The sequence below is a fragment of the Stegodyphus dumicola genome, chromosome 7, assembly GCF_044657685.1.
Source record: "Stegodyphus dumicola isolate Sdum_Otavi_A_Nest chromosome 7, ASM4465768v1".
Taxonomy (NCBI): Eukaryota; Metazoa; Arthropoda; class Arachnida; order Araneae; family Eresidae; genus Stegodyphus; species Stegodyphus dumicola.
In genome coordinates this window covers 153126182-153143535 of record NC_140774.1, presented here as the reverse complement: position 1 = coordinate 153143535, position 17354 = coordinate 153126182, and the positions used below count along the sequence as shown (strand labels likewise).

At 35.4% G+C, this 17354-nt stretch overlaps 1 protein-coding gene across 3 annotated transcripts in view; it reads left to right on the top strand.

Annotated features, from left to right (window-relative positions):
* Nucleotides 1–205: 205 nt before the first annotated feature.
* Nucleotides 206–17354, top strand: part of LOC118186689 (KRAB domain-containing protein 2-like) — an 89622-nt gene continuing 72473 nt past the window's right edge. For all 3 annotated transcript variants that reach the window (XR_015042214.1, XM_085820931.1, XM_085820930.1), the window contains exon 1: nt 206–1579. Coding sequence is in view for 2 of the 3 variants with exons in the window: in XM_085820931.1 (XP_085677057.1) it covers nt 365–1579 (1215 nt within the window). In the remaining variant the exon portion in view is untranslated. The remainder of the gene's footprint in view (nt 1580–17354) is intronic.

The window sequence follows — 17354 nt, the reverse complement described above, 5'->3', positions numbered from 1 at the left end:
TATTTCTTTAAGTTGTATTTCGGTTTAGATTTTGTTCGAGTGTAAGAATGGTAAGGAATATGCATTAATATTTAGTTTTTCTCTAAGCAGCCCTTTAGTTTTATAAATTACAAAATTTAATTTGTTTACTCACCGTATCTATGAAGTTAGCTTGTCAATTAATATGGGTATTTACTTTCATTTTGATTTGCTAATGGCAACTAAACAGTGTGCAGCTTTTTCGTTTGACAGGCGTGTGATGAATGTAATTTGGTTTCTCTTTATAAAAAAATTTCAAGATCGTAACCGTGAATGCTGAATGTTTACGTAAAAAAATAAATGTTTAGTTTTAGGAGAATGGTTTGTTTTTTTTCGTGTATTTAAAATGGATAACCGCGTTCCGGTTGAAGAGTTTAATGCAGCTCTTTGGAAGCGGTTTAAGGGTGGAAAAATCCGAAATGTGTACCCTATGACAAAATACAATGATATTGTGGAAAAAATAAAAGCGATGGAAGATAATCCCCCTTGTAACATTCCCGGAGAATATTATTTATTGCGAAAATTTATAGTTGTTAACGTAGATGGTAAAGAAAGATTGTCATGTAAACCTGAAAATTGTACCTTTGGAATAAACACTCGAGATAAAAATATTTCTCCCAAAAAATTTTATGTTGCCTTAGAAGAAATATATAACTACATTGATGAAGCGCATAAATTGGTGAAACATGGTGGTAGAGACCGCATAGTACGCATTATACAAAATCAGGGTATTGTAAATATAACTCGAGACACAGTTGAACTTTTTCTTTCTTTCTGCAAAGTATGTAGGCCTCGAAAACGCGAATCAACACGGAAGTCAGGCTCTAAAACAGTTGTGCCTTCTTCCTTGCACAATGACAGAATTTGTGACAGTCCTTTAAATGTAAGCAGTGAAGGTGACTATTCAGAAAGATCACCAATAGTCAGAAATCAAGAAACTGTTAAAATTGATCTAAATCAAACTAGACAATGCAGTTCTTTCTGCAGCTTTACTAGAGGTTATATAGATTTAATTGATTTAAGTTCATCTCCAGATGGAGAATATAGGTTTGTGTTTTTGTATCTTGACCTTCAAACCTGTTTCAGTGTATTGTATCCTATGCATTGTAAGTGTATTTATGAAATTGTTTCTCATCTTCTTAACATTTTCACTTTAATTGGATCTCCACAAATCTTACACAGCAGTTTTGATCACCACTTCCTGTTAACAATCATTCAAGATCTAAAGCAATCGTGGCCTGATATAACAATTTTTTCTGGTTCTGATGCTTATTTTGAATTGCATGAAGTTGCTCAAAACTGTGTTTCTGAAATAAACTCTTTGCTAAAGTCTTGGATGTCTGAAAATAATTCAGGCAGATGGAGTTTAGGTTTAAGATTCATTCAACTCAAGAAAAATACATCGTTATCAGGCAATAGTACCAAAAGTCCTTATGAATGTTTTTTCGGCCATCAGTTTGAAACACATACACTTCCTTCAAATGCTGATGTAAATTTAATGAAGGAAGTTCATACTGAAGAACATTTGTTGCACGTTTTAAATCAGCAAGATAATTCTGGGGTAAGTTATTTCAGTATACAACCTTTATGAAATAATCTTATATCTGTAAATTATATAAGTTTGCTACCATTTTAATATTTGCAGACTCATTTGAATGCAAGTCTCAATTTAAAATGTGTGATTTCATCCTGTTCTAATTTCTAGATTGAATGTTATAATTACTTTACTAAATTTTTGGGGAAAGTGCAGAATCACGCACTGCTTCGCGGGCTCCTCAAAATCGCCAACATAAAAATTACAAGTCAAAGAATTGCACAAACTGGGTATCCACATACACATCGTCCTATTTTCACTTAAAAAAACACTAGAGAATTACACAAACTTGGCATTGTGCACTCCCTTGACTTTGTCTATGTACATATCGATACATGTCACATAAGTGGCCGATTTTGCACTTTACCCAAATTTTTCAGACAATTTTGATAACAATGAAAATTAGATGTGATTTTCTAAAAGTAACTCTGGGTACTTCCTTATTATAGTGGCCCCCTAAATTTAATTGCTAATCAACTGAGATGTAACATGTAGTGAAATATAAGAATGCATGGCGAGATATCTTGGTTGATTATCAATTTAGTGTTGGGAACCATAAGAAGGAAGTACCAAAATTTGAAATAGTTCTTTTTTGTTTTAATAAATCAACTGTTATTAAAACCTTATAAAAATGGCAAACTAAGTTTTAATAAATTTATTCTTAATAATTTAGTAAATCTAATTTTGAAATGCCAAAGCTGAGATGAAATATAATTATTTAATGTTTTATAATTAAAAATTGTAAAATTTCATCAGCTGGAAGTGATTAGTTATTGCAGTTTCAAAGAAAGGTTTAAAATGATATGGAGCAATATATTTCTGTAATTAGTTCTTTAGGATAGGCATTTCAATGCTATGTTTCTCTCATTCTCGTTTGTCTCATAGTCATGGTAACAACTGCTATGAAAGGTGGTCAAGTATTTTGACTTGATAAAGTCTTCTAAATCTGGGCAATAATGATATCCCATGTTATAATCATAAATGAAAGGAGGGTCATTTTGGCCTTAAAATGCTTATTTTAAAGTATCGGACTCGATGCTTAAATTGCGGCGGTACTTCTCAATTTTTAAGATAAATTACTATTCTATCCGGAATGCACCGGAGCCCTAAGTAAGATGAGCTCCTGTACTTCTTTTTATAAAACTAAGCCACAATTACAAGGGAAAAAAATTTAGAATTCCTAACGTTTTAGTTTAACAATAAGCAGACTTTGCAATACTCTATTTCCCTAGAAGTGCAAACTCATGAGAAGTTCATGTAAAGTCCCCTCGCTCACATGCAGAAACATTTCCCTTTATGAACGGCCATAAATTTGGGGGAGTTTGTTTAGGAACGTGTAAATTTCTCTCCATGCCATCGTATCTAGTATATTGCTATCGATGGTTGCAGTTAGTTATCTTTGCAGGAAGAAAAATTTGTGTTCTTAAATGTGCGTTAAGTGACAGCGAGTACAATAAGAGTGAAATACTGAGATAAACTGCTCAAGCTTGTCCTATACATAGTCTTCCCACAATATCCACTAATGTAACCGAATCCGGGGGGGGCGGAAGTGTATCCAGCAACTTTAGATTCATCCTTAGGAGTCAGATTCGGGACTCATTTTGCTCCTGACACACATTTGCTTGATTGCTATAATTATATCAGCAGAGAGCCGTGGTCAAACAGAATATTCACTCTCACCAAGATTCTCCTCATTTTATGTTTCCACTCATTCATACCCTCATTCTGTTTCACCCTGTTTTTAGCATTATCTGAATTTTCATCAGCTATACATTAAGTGTATTTAATTTTTGTGATGATAAAAGAACTCCCCCCCCCCTACCATCAGAGCTAAAATTGGGCCGGCTTCTGTGCTTCTTAGTTTTTGTAATAAATCATAGTTCTAGCCGGAGCCCTAAATAAGAAAGCTGCGGCACCTCTTTTATGTAACTGAATAATGATTTCAGTAGAAATTGTATCTCGAAAATTTTATTTTTAGCAATAAAATTATATTAAAAAGTGCTTATTAAATGTTAATTATCTCTTTACATTTAATTTTAATTATTTAACTACGGGGGTTGTAAAATAAATAGTGGCAACTTAACCTTGAAACTCGCAGAAGGGCGGGCATGCGCAAATAGGATATGGGGACAGTGAAGTGGCACTGTTGTTGATACGTAGAGTGCAAAAAAACAGTCAATCTGCTTAGAAGGGTAGTTGCTGTGTGCCGTTAAAGTGAGGAGTTTCATTTCCATCTCTCTAAAGTATGCTTTCAAAAGGTGATCAGTGGTCGTGGCTTAAAATCGAGGTTGCCGAGGCAAAAATACAACAGAATGCTGTCGAGGATTAGTGGAAGCCTGTGGCACAAATGCTTTGCTGTATAGGACAGTAGCACGATGGGTTCAAGCATTTTGTTCAGGACGGAATGAGACTGCGGATTTGCAATGCACAGGTCGGCCCTCCATTCTTCAAGAGCAGATTGACATCCTGAGCGGTCTCCTTACCATAGACCACCGATGGACTGTCCGAGAATTTTCGTTAGAGGTTGGTCTGAGTCATCAAACAGTGTGGTGCATAATGAACAAGTCTCACAACATGAGAAAATGCTTACCGCTGTGTTCCACATTGACTAACCAAAGTACAGAAATGGCACCGCTATGCACTGGCTGGCACCCACTTGGAGAGATACCGCAATTAAGGAGACACATTTCTGCAGCGTATTGTCACCATTGATGAGACATGGGCATGAGCCTATGAGCCTGAATTAAAGTGTCAATCAAATAAATGGCGTCACAAAGGTTCGCCACGTCCACAGAAATTTTTACAAGAACCCAGTCAGGTGAAGGTTATACTGATTATGGCATATGACTGGGACGGTGTGATACTTACACATGCTGTACCAGAAGGACAAGCTGTCAATGCAGATTACTATTGCCAATTTCTACAGCACCATCTGCGTGTGCCTGTGCGGCGCAAATGTCAACATTTATTGCACAACAATCTCCCTGTCGTATTGCATGACAATGCTCGTTGCCATGTTGCAAACAATGTCACTCTCCTTTTGCGACGGTCACAGTGGAAAATCCTGGAACACCCTCCCTACTTACCCGACACGAGTCCTTGTGACTTTGATCTGTTTCCGAAGTTGAAGGAACCTCTCTGATGTCACCGATTTCATGACGTTTCATCTGTACTCCACACAGTAAGGCACTCGGTCGCTCACATCAACAATCAATACCTTGCCTCTGGTCTACAACGGCTTCCCGACATTTGGTAAAAGGTTATAAGCTTTTCTGGTGATTACATAGAAGGAATGTAATGCAACAGTACTTGTAAGATCATTAAAAATTGATTTATACCTATGTTGCCATTACTTAATTTACAGCCCTCATATTTCAATAAATAATAATGAATTATCTAATAATTATCAATTAAATTATAATTAATTGTATAATAACTATTGATTAAATAGCAATTTATAAACGTTAATTAAATAGCTATTAATAATTTGATAATAATTAACCATTTAATTTTAAAATGAGTTTAATAGTCATTTTATTTATTTATTTACTCTTGTTCCTCTTTGCTGGCGGTTTTCCATAGGACTTCGACACGTCTAATTTTAGAAATTAAACCCTGATCAGACTGTATTATCTAGAGGTGAAAAAAAGAAGACTAATAAATTGTGAAAGGGAAGCAGAAAAAGAAATCTGTTAGGGGGGGTTCAAAGAAACATTGGTATTTTCTGACTATCTTCACCCCTACCAAAAATTCACAAAGGAGTATTCATGAGACACTTGACAACTCAGTGTTACTAAAAAAAGTACTATTTATGTGGCAGCCGAGGTAAGTTTGTGTGTATCACATGTCTGTGGTGTGTAGTGTCGAAGTTGTACGATTCTGAGTTTATACAATTCTCTTGATTTAAGCAAAAATTGATCTTTGTGTACATAGGGACATGCAAAAACAACAGTGCGAAAATTGTTTTCTTAAAAAATTTAGCATTTTATTACTATTAATTCTCTCTCTCTCTCTCTTTTTTTTTTTTTTTTTTTTTTTTTTTTAGCTTTTATTAATTTATTGCTGTTGTGTAGAATTCATTACATGCAGCTATTTTGAAAATGACTGTTGCCTTTCATGTATTAGTTTGGCTAAAATTAGTTGCCAACAAGTTCACGACTTTTTTTATTGGGATGCAGATAATTAGAAAATACCAAAAAATCTGATAAGATGTTCATACTGTGAAAGTAATTTCTCTAAATTATTCACAGGTTCAGGGTTTAATTTCTAAAATTATAAGTGCCGGAGCCCTACAGAAGGTTGTCAGGAAAGAAGAATAAATAAATAAATAATTGAAATATTAAAAATTAACATTAAAATTTAAAAGAATGTAAAAATATAAAAAAAAATTAATAAATTAATGACAAATAGTCGAAATAATAAAATATTGATCCTTGTCTTATTCGGGCTATGGCTGGAATAACATTTCCATAAGAATTAGCAGTGGCGGCTCGTCGCTAAAATTAGTGGTGGTGCTGTTCCAAAAAAACTTTAATCTTTGTTTTAAAATTGTTTAAAAGGAAACAAATATTTATAAAAACAAAATTTATTTTGAAACTTCATGAAATCTTACAAGAAAAAAATTAAACATTTCTTAATTAATTTAACCAAAATTGTTACAATTCAGTGTTTGTCTATTCATTTAAAAATGAAATTCATTCTTCTTGTTTTAATTTGCACAAAAAGATCAATAATTTTCTCCTTGATCTCTGGATGACAACTGAGGAAATTTTTCTTTATTGAAAGCCATGCAAGCGCATTTAGTCTTTCCGAATTCCTAGTGCTTCTTAGAAAAGTTTTCATTCTTTTCAATGTTGAAAAGCAGCGTTCTGCCTCTGATGTAGTCATGGGAACTCTCAAGAGAATATTTATTAGTTTCGTAATTTCACTAAGAACATCATCTAGATTATTTTCAAAGATAAATTTCAGTATCTCAATTAATTTGCAGTATTCATGGATATCAGACCTACAATAGAATATTTTTAGCTCAGTTTCAAGCTTTTTTTTTGTCAAATATTGGATATGCTTCAGTGGTCAGTACTATTTCTTCTGTAGAATGTTCATTCCTAAAACTAGCGAAACATTTCTTGTTTAACAATTTAGCAGCTGCTAAGTGTTTAGTGGAAGAATATCTGTGCATTATATCAATACATAGTTATAAAGTCACATATTTCCTTAGCTTCTGCTATCAGTGTCTTTCAGAAATTCTCACAGTACTTTGAAATTCTTAATTCTAAAATAGCAGTTTTGAAATTTGTTATATATTCGTTAACTTTAAACACATTAATTTCTCTGGATTGCATTCAGTTGTATATTATTTCAACATGAGGCATCTGATAAAAAAGCTCTAACCAAAACTTGAAATTATCACCATTTAGGTATTTTTAAATTCCTGTTGCTTTTGCAATAGGAACAATTGTTTCATTTGTTGTTGTTGTTTTGCATTTGATGTTGATTGAATTTCAGTAAGGCAATTTTTTAAAGGGTGCAAATTTTCATGAACTCTGTTTATGGTCCGTATGATGAAGTTCCTCCTTGTGGAGAAATACCACACGCGTGGAGTAAAAAGAAATCACGTTTCCAACAACATGCCAGAATTTCGGCACTGCAAGAGCGACAGTGCTCTTCTCTCTACCCGGCTCGCGTGCTGCTTTCTGTGTGCGCATGCGCAGAACAGCCAAACACCACGTTGCTGGAACTGTGAAGCACGCAGTTCCAAAGACTTTCGTACGTTTCTACGAGTGCTATTCTCTCTGCGTGATTCGCGTGCTGCTTTCTGTGTACGCATGCGCAGAACAGCCAAACTCTACGTCGCTGGAACTGTGAAGCGCGCAGTTCCAAAGACTTTCGTACGTTTCTCATAAAGTGGGGCATGGCTACTGACATTAAGCTTAAGGATTATGTATTCTAAAAGTATAGAGAAAGAATTAAAGACTAAAGGACACACTGTATTAAATATTAAAAATAATGATAACTGGAAATAGGGGGTGCTGCAGTTCTACAGTGCTTATTATCATCCGTGAACATTGCGTTCCTTTCGAAGGGCGCCCGGACTGAAGTGTCCTATCCCTGTCGAACTTGCATCACTTTTCGAACGTTGGGATCTTAAGTGTGTTAAAGCATAATCTCAGTGAAGCAATACATAAGGCATGAGTTGAAGTTCGATGATGAAATGGTGACGATACATGCACTCGGGGAAAAGTAGTTGGAGATTAAGTCCTTGAAGGCAGGCAGGATCTGTGCGATGAGAGTAGCATAGTTGAGGGCGGCGTCGATGGGCGGAGAAGAGGCTGTTTCGGAGATCATCATTCGTTAAGTGGTGTTCGACCCGAGGGCCTTTACCACTACATGTTTATCAATCCCCTAAGGACCTGTAAAAGTTCGTTAAATTCCATAAACTGGAAAAGTCCTGTGCACTTGTAATAAAAGTGCAAAGTCTTCAGTAGTAAAGAAGTTGATCAGAGGTGGCGACTTATATCGGCCACAGATGAAGTCTTCGTTGGATAAGCTATAATAGCAACTAAATTTTGGCATATCTTTTACACATTATCGTATATTTGACACAGTATCGTACAAGAGTAAGAATGAAAAGGATGATAAAGATGAAACAAAATCTAGATTAAATAGTTGAAAATAATAAAATATATACAAGAACTACCATCTAACATTATGATGTATAGTTCTGGGCCGTTTATGCGGCTATTCGATTAGATAGTCGTACTCCCCTATGTTTTTAATAACTTCGTGAGTGGAGGAATCACATTTTTCGTAGAATTTGAATGTAATCTTTAGTAATTCAGCATCTAATGGTAAAATCTTTAAAGAATTATGGATAACAGTGTTCCTAACGAACCACGGAGAGTTCGAGAGGAATCTAAGAGTTTTACTCTGAAAACTTTGAAGCCTTGCTCGGTTTGAACGTGCAGTAGCTGCCCACGCCGGAGCGGCATATAGAATTATGGGTCGGATTGCCTGTAGATAGAGTGTTCTTTTAGCGTTGATATTTAACTTCGAACTTTTGCACATCAGAGGGTATATGCTCATTAAGGCACGTTGTGCTTTGTCTCTGATATAATTAACATGAAATTTAAAAGTTAACTTCTGGTCGAGATAAACACCTAGATATTTTACTTGGTGGTCATGTGACACGATTTGTCCGTCCATTGTAATTTCTTCTAAGTCTTGAGGGATATTTGGAGTAACATTTCATCTGGTCACATGACGAGGAATGACCAATGGTGGATGAGAAAAGTGCTTTGCTGGTTGAAAGCTGAAGAGTCTCATGCAAGCAGTGATTTTGTGTAAGATTACATGTGTATTTGGACTTGGAAAAAAAATTTTCAGATTTTCAGTTTTCTTTTGTCCAATGAATTAATTAAAGATATTAGCTTCCTCACATATATTGAATAAGATGAGTAGTTTTTCCATTGGTGTGTCGACTGTTCTGAGCTGGTCTATGTTGTGTTTGAGAAGTGTAAAAAATTTAAATATGTTTGCTGTTGCCGAAAATAGTGTTTAATTCTTTTAATGTGGAAAATATGTCTGTGAAAGTGTTGGGACTGGGTGTAGTGTTGCTGTTCTGGTTTCTGGTGTTTTGGGTGTAACTTGTGCATAAGTTTTACCTTGTGTAAATGTAGGTGTTTGCGAAGTAGTATTTTTGGGGGTGGAAGTGTAGTTTGGTGAACTGTTAGTGTTTCTGGGTGTGTTTTGGGGGAATTTCTCGCAACCGCGATAGGATCAGTTCAAGATGGCGGATAAAGAGCTTGACGCGTTTTACACGTCTCTTGAAAAACATTATGATACTATCAACACAGCACTTGCATCTAAATGTAATATGAACGGTGAGCTGCGTGAACATGCTAGGACGGCTTTGGGTGAGTTAAAATCTCTTATAATTAAAAATTTTGAAAGATTACAATCTGCTAATTATCGCGAAGCTTGTGTGGCAAGTTTGAAGACTTCTGTTATGAGACCTTCTTATGCTGAGGTGGTATCGCCATCTAGGGGAGAAAATGTAAACAAACAGTCAAATGATTGTAATTTGCTTGTTTCGGCAGCTGCTGGATTGGAAAACTTTACATCCCTTGATGTTAAAAAACTTTTGAAGGAAAAAATTAATCCGACAGAAAAGAAATTAGGTATAAAAAATATTAGGACAATTTCGAATAACAGAATTTTAGTGCAATGCTCTTCCTCAACTGATCGTGATAAACTAAAAGATGAAATCAACAACAAACCTGAACTAATTTCTTCTCTTCCAAGACAGAAAAATCCTGCTCTACTTATTAAAAATGTGCCAAATGAAATTGATGATAAAGATGTATTAACTGTTCTCTTTGATCAAAATCCTGACATTTTTTATGGTAATGAATGTATTAATGACATGAAATTCTGTTTTACTCTTAAAAAATTCCAAAACTCAAAGCATATCGTTGTCGAAATGAAACCCGAGCTATACAGAAAATGCCTACCTTTGGGGTATTTGCATTTTGAGTGGTCGGCTTGTAAAGTAGAGGAGTTTATCATAATAAATAGATGCTTTAAATGCCTTGGCTATAATCACAAAGGAGCTAACTGCAGAAATTCTGTTGCTTGCTTTAAATGTGCAAAAGAACATAAAAGTGAGCACTGCCAAACTCAAGAAACCCAAGCTTGTGTAAATTGCATTCGTTATAATAGCAAAATCAAGGATGTTGGCAAGAAAGTTGATGTCAAGCATAAGCCTTTCTCGGAAAATTGTCCTTCTCACATTTTTATGAAGAATAGAATAATTTCTCAAATTAATTATGGCTAACTTTCCCATTTCTGTTCTTAAAATTATTCAACTTAATCTTCATCGTTCGAAAATGGCTACTCAGCAGCTTGTTTTAAATATGGAAAATTCTAACATTGATATCGCTCTTGTTCAGGAGCCTCACTCTTATAAATGCTCTCTTCCCAACTTGCCTTCCTCTTTCCGGGTTTACTTTGATGCTAATAGTGATACCATTAAAGCTGCTATTATTGTACGAAATCAAAAGCTGTCTACTCTGCTTGATATTAATAATCTTGATTATAATATGGTGTTTATTCATGTTACTCTCAATACTCAAGATTTTATCTTTTTTTCCTATTATTTTGAACCTAATAGAAATATCGACTTGGATCTGCATAAAATTAATGTAGCATTAGCTTCAAAAAATTGTAATAGATTGATTTGGGCTATGGATGCCAACAGCAAATCTGAAATTTGGCATAGTCCAGTTTCAGATTCTCGAGGGGTTAAACTTTGTGAATTTTTAAGTATGAATAATTTGTTCGTTCTAAACGAAGACTGTGGTCCTACTTTCTGTAGTACTCAAGGTTCAAGCTATATTGACATTACGGTTGTGGGATCTGATCTTCTTGCAGATATTTTGTGTTGGTGTCAACCAGATTATGAATCCCTTTCTGATCACTGTGCGATTGAGTTTGAACTTTCTGTAGCTTCTAATAACACTTTCTATGACAGAAAAAACAGCAAAATTGTCTTCAGTGTAAAGAAAGCTAACTGGAATATTTTTTACAATACATGTAAGCAGTCGATTGATGAGTTTTCGCAGTTTATTGAGTGCTGTACGGATAAGCATGCATTAAACTCTCGACTAGAAAATTTTGTCTCGATTCTCCATAACGCATCTAAGGCTTCCATGCCTCTAAAAAAGTCACGGGTTCATAAGGTACCTTGGTGGACTACTGAAATCGATTGTATGAGAAAACAGGTTAACGCTGCTAGACGTAGGTTTCAACGAAATCGTAACCCTACTCTTAGAGAGTTATATAAACAAAAATATCTTCACTTAAGGCATAGTTACAGTTTAAAGCTCCAGGATGCAAAGCTTAAGTCTTGGAGAGAATTCCTAATGAGTATAAATGAAAGGAATGTTTGGAAAAAAATATATACGAATGGTATAAAGAAAAATTTTATGAAAGGAATTGAAGTCAGTGGAATTTATCTCCCATCTGGTAATTGTACAAAGTCGCTTGAAGAAACTGTTAATGAGGTTCTTAACAGAAGCTTTCCCACGGACCATTTTAGCACGGATAATTCGTTTCATAGAATGATTAGGGCTGAAGCTTCGTTAAATTATGTTGCTAATCCAGATCCTCCATTTACTATGTCAGAAATTAATAGTGTTATAGAAAAACTTAAATGCAATAAAGCTCCTGGTCTTGATTCTATTTCAAACGAAATTTTGAAGCAAGTTCATAGAATGTTTCCAAATTTATTCTCCAAAATCTTCAATACTTGTCTGAGGCTTGGTTCATTTCCTCGTTGCTGGAAAACAGCGAATGTCGTTTTAATCCCTAAGAATAGTGGTCCTCGTATCCCGCATTTAGATAACTTGAGATGCATTAGTCTTCTTCCCAGTTTAGGAAAATGCCTAGAAAAGCTGTTTGTTAATAGAATTACCTGGTTCTTGCAGAATAAAAAACTGCTAAATAAAGAACAGTTTGGTTTTACCCCTCATAAGAGCTGCGAAGAGGCTCTTTTGTACTTAAAAGACATAGTGGACGAAGGTAAGAAGAGAAATTTACACACAGTTTTAGTGTTTCTTGATATCAAAGGTGCTTTCGACCACGCCTGGTGTCCTGGGATACTTGTTTTTTTAAGGAAAGCTGGTATTCCGTGTAATATTTACCACCTTATTAAAGATTTTCTGCATGACAGATCTGCATTGCTCTCCCTTGGCCACGTTTCTTCCTCCCGCATTTTGGAAAGAGGTTGCCCTCAAGGCTCGGTTTCCGGACCTTTATTGTGGAATTTAATTATGAATGATCTACTCAATAGACTCTCACATTGTCCGAGTTGTAAAACAATTGCTTTTGCTGATGATCTACTAATTTGCTTTCAAGAGAAGTGTCCCATTACTCTCTTTAATACGGCTCAAAACACCCTTACTATTATTTCCAATTGGTCCAGAGAACAGAAATTGGAATTCAATCCTAATAAATCTAAAGTTATGATAATTAAAAGAAAGCATGTCAGCTATACAAACCAACAACTGTACTTGGATAATACCTTACTCGAAACGGTGAATGAAATTAAATATTTAGGCGTTATTCTTGATCATAAGTTTTGTTGGAAAAATCATATTATGTATTTATCCAATAAGTGTGAAAATATACTTAGAGGACTTAATCGTGTCTCTTGCAATACTTTTGGTTTAAAAGTTAATGTTATTGATATGATTTATAAGCAGGGTATTGTCCCCTTTATTTGCTATGCTTCTAGAGTGTGGGGAACAGCTTTAGAAAAGAAGATTAATTCCCGTATACTTCGCAGAATTCAAAGAAGAATTTTACTAAGAGTTGTGCGTGGCTACAGAACAATTAGCTATGAAGCCTGTTTCGCAATTTCAGGATTTCCTCCGATTGACCTTCATGTTTTGAATGACAAAAAGTTTAAAGATACCATCGGCAAATTTATGTTCGATGCCAAGGTGTTGTTTGAAGATCTTCCTCATCCTGCCAATCGTTTGCCAATTCAAACTATCATTTATGACAATTCTGTTGATGATAATTTCCCTGTTGTGTGTTATACAGATGGCAGTAAAATTAATAATCGAGTTGGATTAGCTTATGTCGTTTTCCATAATGGTTCTGAACTGGAATACAAACTCTTTAGAATTCCCAATGAATGCAGTGTTTTCCAAGCCGAATTACTGTGCATTAGTGAGTCAATTAAGTGGATATCTAACAACTGTTCGCTGAGTGCTAAATTTCTTATTCGCACTGATTCTCTTTCATCCTTATTTTCTCTTAGGAATATCTTCTCATATAATAAATTAATTGTGACTTCCCATGCTCTTCTTAAAGACCTTAATAATAAAGGTGTTGATGTTATCTTTTCTCATGTACGTGGCCACACTGGCAATCTAGGAAATGAACGGGCTGATTGGTTGGCAAAACAAGCTACACATCTTCAAGTAATTACTCCAATGATACTTCCTAAGTCATTTTACAAGAACAAAAGTAGGGATGATACAATACTCGAGTGGAATAAACTATACAGGAATTCTACTACTGCCTCTTTGACTAAACTATATTTTCCTTCCATTCCTCACAGACTGAATAATAAACACTTTTTCTGCAATTTTGAAGTTACTCAATTTCTAACTGGACATGGTAAATTCAATTCATATCTGAAGAGATTTAGATTATCTAGTACAGACTTGTGTTCATGCAGTTTCGGGGGAGTGCAAAATGTCGAACATTTGTTGTTCTATTGTTCAAAGCTCAAGGAAGGACGAAAGGAACTCATTTCTAAGTTAAACTCTGTGAATATTTCATTTCCTCCCCCTCTTCATGTTTTTGTTGAACATAAAATGGCTTTCTCTTTTTTCTGTAAATTTATCTCTTACGTATCATCTGTGAATTTGTAAGTTTATTTTATTTTGTGTTGTATTTGTTTTTTTTTTTTTTTTTTTTTTTTTTACTTACCTCTGTAAGCCTTGTGTAATACTATGTGGTGCACAAGGATTTAAAATTTTCAATAATAAAAAAAAAAAAAAAAAAAAAAACCGCGATAGGATGCTGGGTGGTTCTTGGAGCAAATAGCACAAACTGGGTTACCTATTTTTCCTTGTGTGGGGCAATCTGTTGTTTTATGATTTTGGGCACATTTAACGCATCTAGGCATGAAGAAGCAATTATCTGACGAGTGCTTGAAACGTTGACAATTGTGGCATTGTGATGTAATGTTTTTGTTAATGTATATTTCCACTATGATGATAAACATGCCTAGGTGTGTTTCACTGTAGATTTTGTCTATGTTGTCTGTTTGCATGAGTTGTATTTGAAAGATTGGCATAGGTTGTTTGGTTTTGAATCATGTTAATTGTACAACTTTGTATACTGTGTAGCCTAAATGTGTGAGTTCTGTAGTAATTTCTTGTGTATCTGTTGTGATTGCTGATCCTCTAATAACAACTTTGATTGGTCTTTTGTATTTGGGTGTAATGACATAGTGTTCTAGGTTGTGTTTTTGCAAATCTAACGTTAATTGTCTGTGATCATCTGTTGTGCATGGAAGTAATTTAATGTATTCGCCGCTGATTTTTCCATAGAAATTAGCTTCTGTGAGAGTGGAGAGTTTTTTGATGTACTGGTTGTGTGTGGCGCCATCTTCCGGCTTAACCATAACTGGTGTTGGATTACTGTAATTTGTGAGTCGATCATCTGGTGTTTGTGTGCTATTAATTGTTTGTGGTTGAGTGGTGTTATTACTAGTGTCTGTGTGTGTGCTGGATTGAGATAGTGCGTTAAAGCTATTCTGAGTGGGAATTGAATTTTTTGGTATATTTTTGGGTACTTTAGCTGTCTTAAGTGGTTTCTGAAATCCAGCCGGGTCTTTTTCGCTATCTGAATTATCATCTGGTTTGCGTTTAAGTTGAGTGCTTGTGTGTGTGGAGCTTGCATAAGATAGAGCAAAATTTAACTTACCCCTCAGCCTATCCGATTCTTTCTTCTTTATTTCAGCCTCTTTTTTCAGAATATCCGAGTGATAGTCACGTTCAGTAACTGGTCTTTTGGCCGATAGTTCCTGGATGAGTTCTAGAGTGTCTTTTACGTTGACGTTGACATCAAGTATCCGAATTTTAAGTCGTAGCGCAGCAATTTCTTCGTCGGTATGAACATGATCGCTGTCCAAGTCCATTTCAGTGGCCGCCGTAATCGAGGTGTCCGATGCCGGATCCGTCGCTTTATCCGGTGGAACCGCTTCGCTTCGAGGAGTCTGCTTAGTACGAGCCATCTCATAAGTAAGAGCTTCTTCAGCACGACTTCACAACGCAACTAGAAATCAAGAAGTGCTTATTACGAGCCGCCACTGAGAATTAGGAAAAATTAAATTCTTTTTCTAGCACACCAAGGGAAAAAAAAAGGTGAAACAGTTAATGATAATGGACAGAATGCTAAAAACAGTATCAGAGTTGTTAAAGAAATTTGTTTATATATTCCTTTCGGTACTATTCTATTTCCAGGGGCCACAAAAAAGTCACCAAACTATTATTGATGCCAGTGATGCTTAATTAATTGCAGTAAACCTAACAGCTTACGAGTTTAAACAATTTATTTCACAGAAGTTACGAGTTCAGTTAACAAGTCACACAATTCATGCACATTCAGTAAAACTTCTTTTCCACCTGTGAATTTTTCATAAGAAATAAATATTTATTTAAAGCATTTCTTTTCATCCTTGGCATGGATTTCACAATTTGGGAATTGCGTAGACAAAAAGACGATTTTTTTCAAACAAAAGACATCATCAAAAATAAACAGTTGTGCTCAAAAATCATGGAATGAAACTGAGTTTTGAACAAAATGCTATGAAATGGCATTGCAGGAAAGAATCTTGAAATGAGAGAAAAGATTACAAAAGCAAAATTGATTTGATAGTTCCAAAATATTGTGAGGTTCATATATTTCTGGTGCCAGAGATGACATTAATTGAATTTTGTGAATTACAACTTAAGATGAATCATAATATGACTGTTGATTGGAAAGTTAAGTGCGAGTGGCTTGCACAGCAGCTTTGATAGTCCGACCAACGGTAGGCAGAAGCAATAAGGTTGTTAAAATAGGTGAAAGCCTTTTCAGTAGGAAAAAGAGAAATTTTGGGCAGGTTCTTCCACAACAGTATGTTTTTGCCAGATTGCACAAAGAATTCAATGAATGCTTTTTGATGTCAGTTCCTGATCAATCAACGAAAACTTTTGATTCTTGCATATAAATCAGATGAATTGTGAGATGCCGGCTTTGAACATTTCATTGGGAATCGCAGATTTCACTTGTTAATCCAGAAAGTGGGTATCACATGCAAATGGTAGAGTGTCTGTGGGGAAGTGCAAAATAGCACAACAAATGGTATTGAGGCACAATTTGACAACACCTGAAACCATACTTGTCTGAGTTTATGTGGTGACAAATGCTTAAAATGCTAACATGTTACCTTCAATGTTGAAAGCTGTTAAAAATTTTATGCCTCCTCAATAAATAAATTAATAATTCAAGATTAAAATCTAGATTTCCGATTTTTGCCTTCTATTATGTTTGGTATTTAACGTGATGAAAATAATTTAACCATCGCTAACGGCCTCTCGAAACGGAGTAATACCATTCTTTCGTCCAAAATGATGTTTTGTCCAGTCTTCCTTTCCTCTTGTCACCCCCTTAGGCGGCCCACCAGCGGCCGAGCGGTAAAGTCGCTGAACACTGGTAGTTCGGTCCGAGGTTCGAATCCCGCGAACGGGCTGGCTGCATGGGCGTTTTCGTGGTTTTCCCCATGTGTAACGTGTATATGAGCCAGTTTCCCTTAGAAAGTCCTTTACGAAAGGCATCCCTCCCCTTAGGCAGATAGCCCTCGTGTGCTTTGCCATAATTAAATACACCAACACCTCTTGTCACCCGTGGATGAGTGTTCCCCCCCCCCAGTGTCCTTCTGTCCTGATCTCAGCCCCACGTGCCAGATGGGATGGGGCAAGGTGGCAGTTTTTCTCTATCTCTGTCTACCGTTTTATTCCTTAGCGGTTTAATCTCTTAATGCCTACCTCTATTAAGATTCATCAATGAGGTGAAGTATTGAGTTTTTGAATAAAATTCATGTGCATTAAAGCATCTTCCTTAGTTCCATAGCTTCTTTTATTTTTTATTGTATTTTGTAATCTTAATTTAAATATTTATT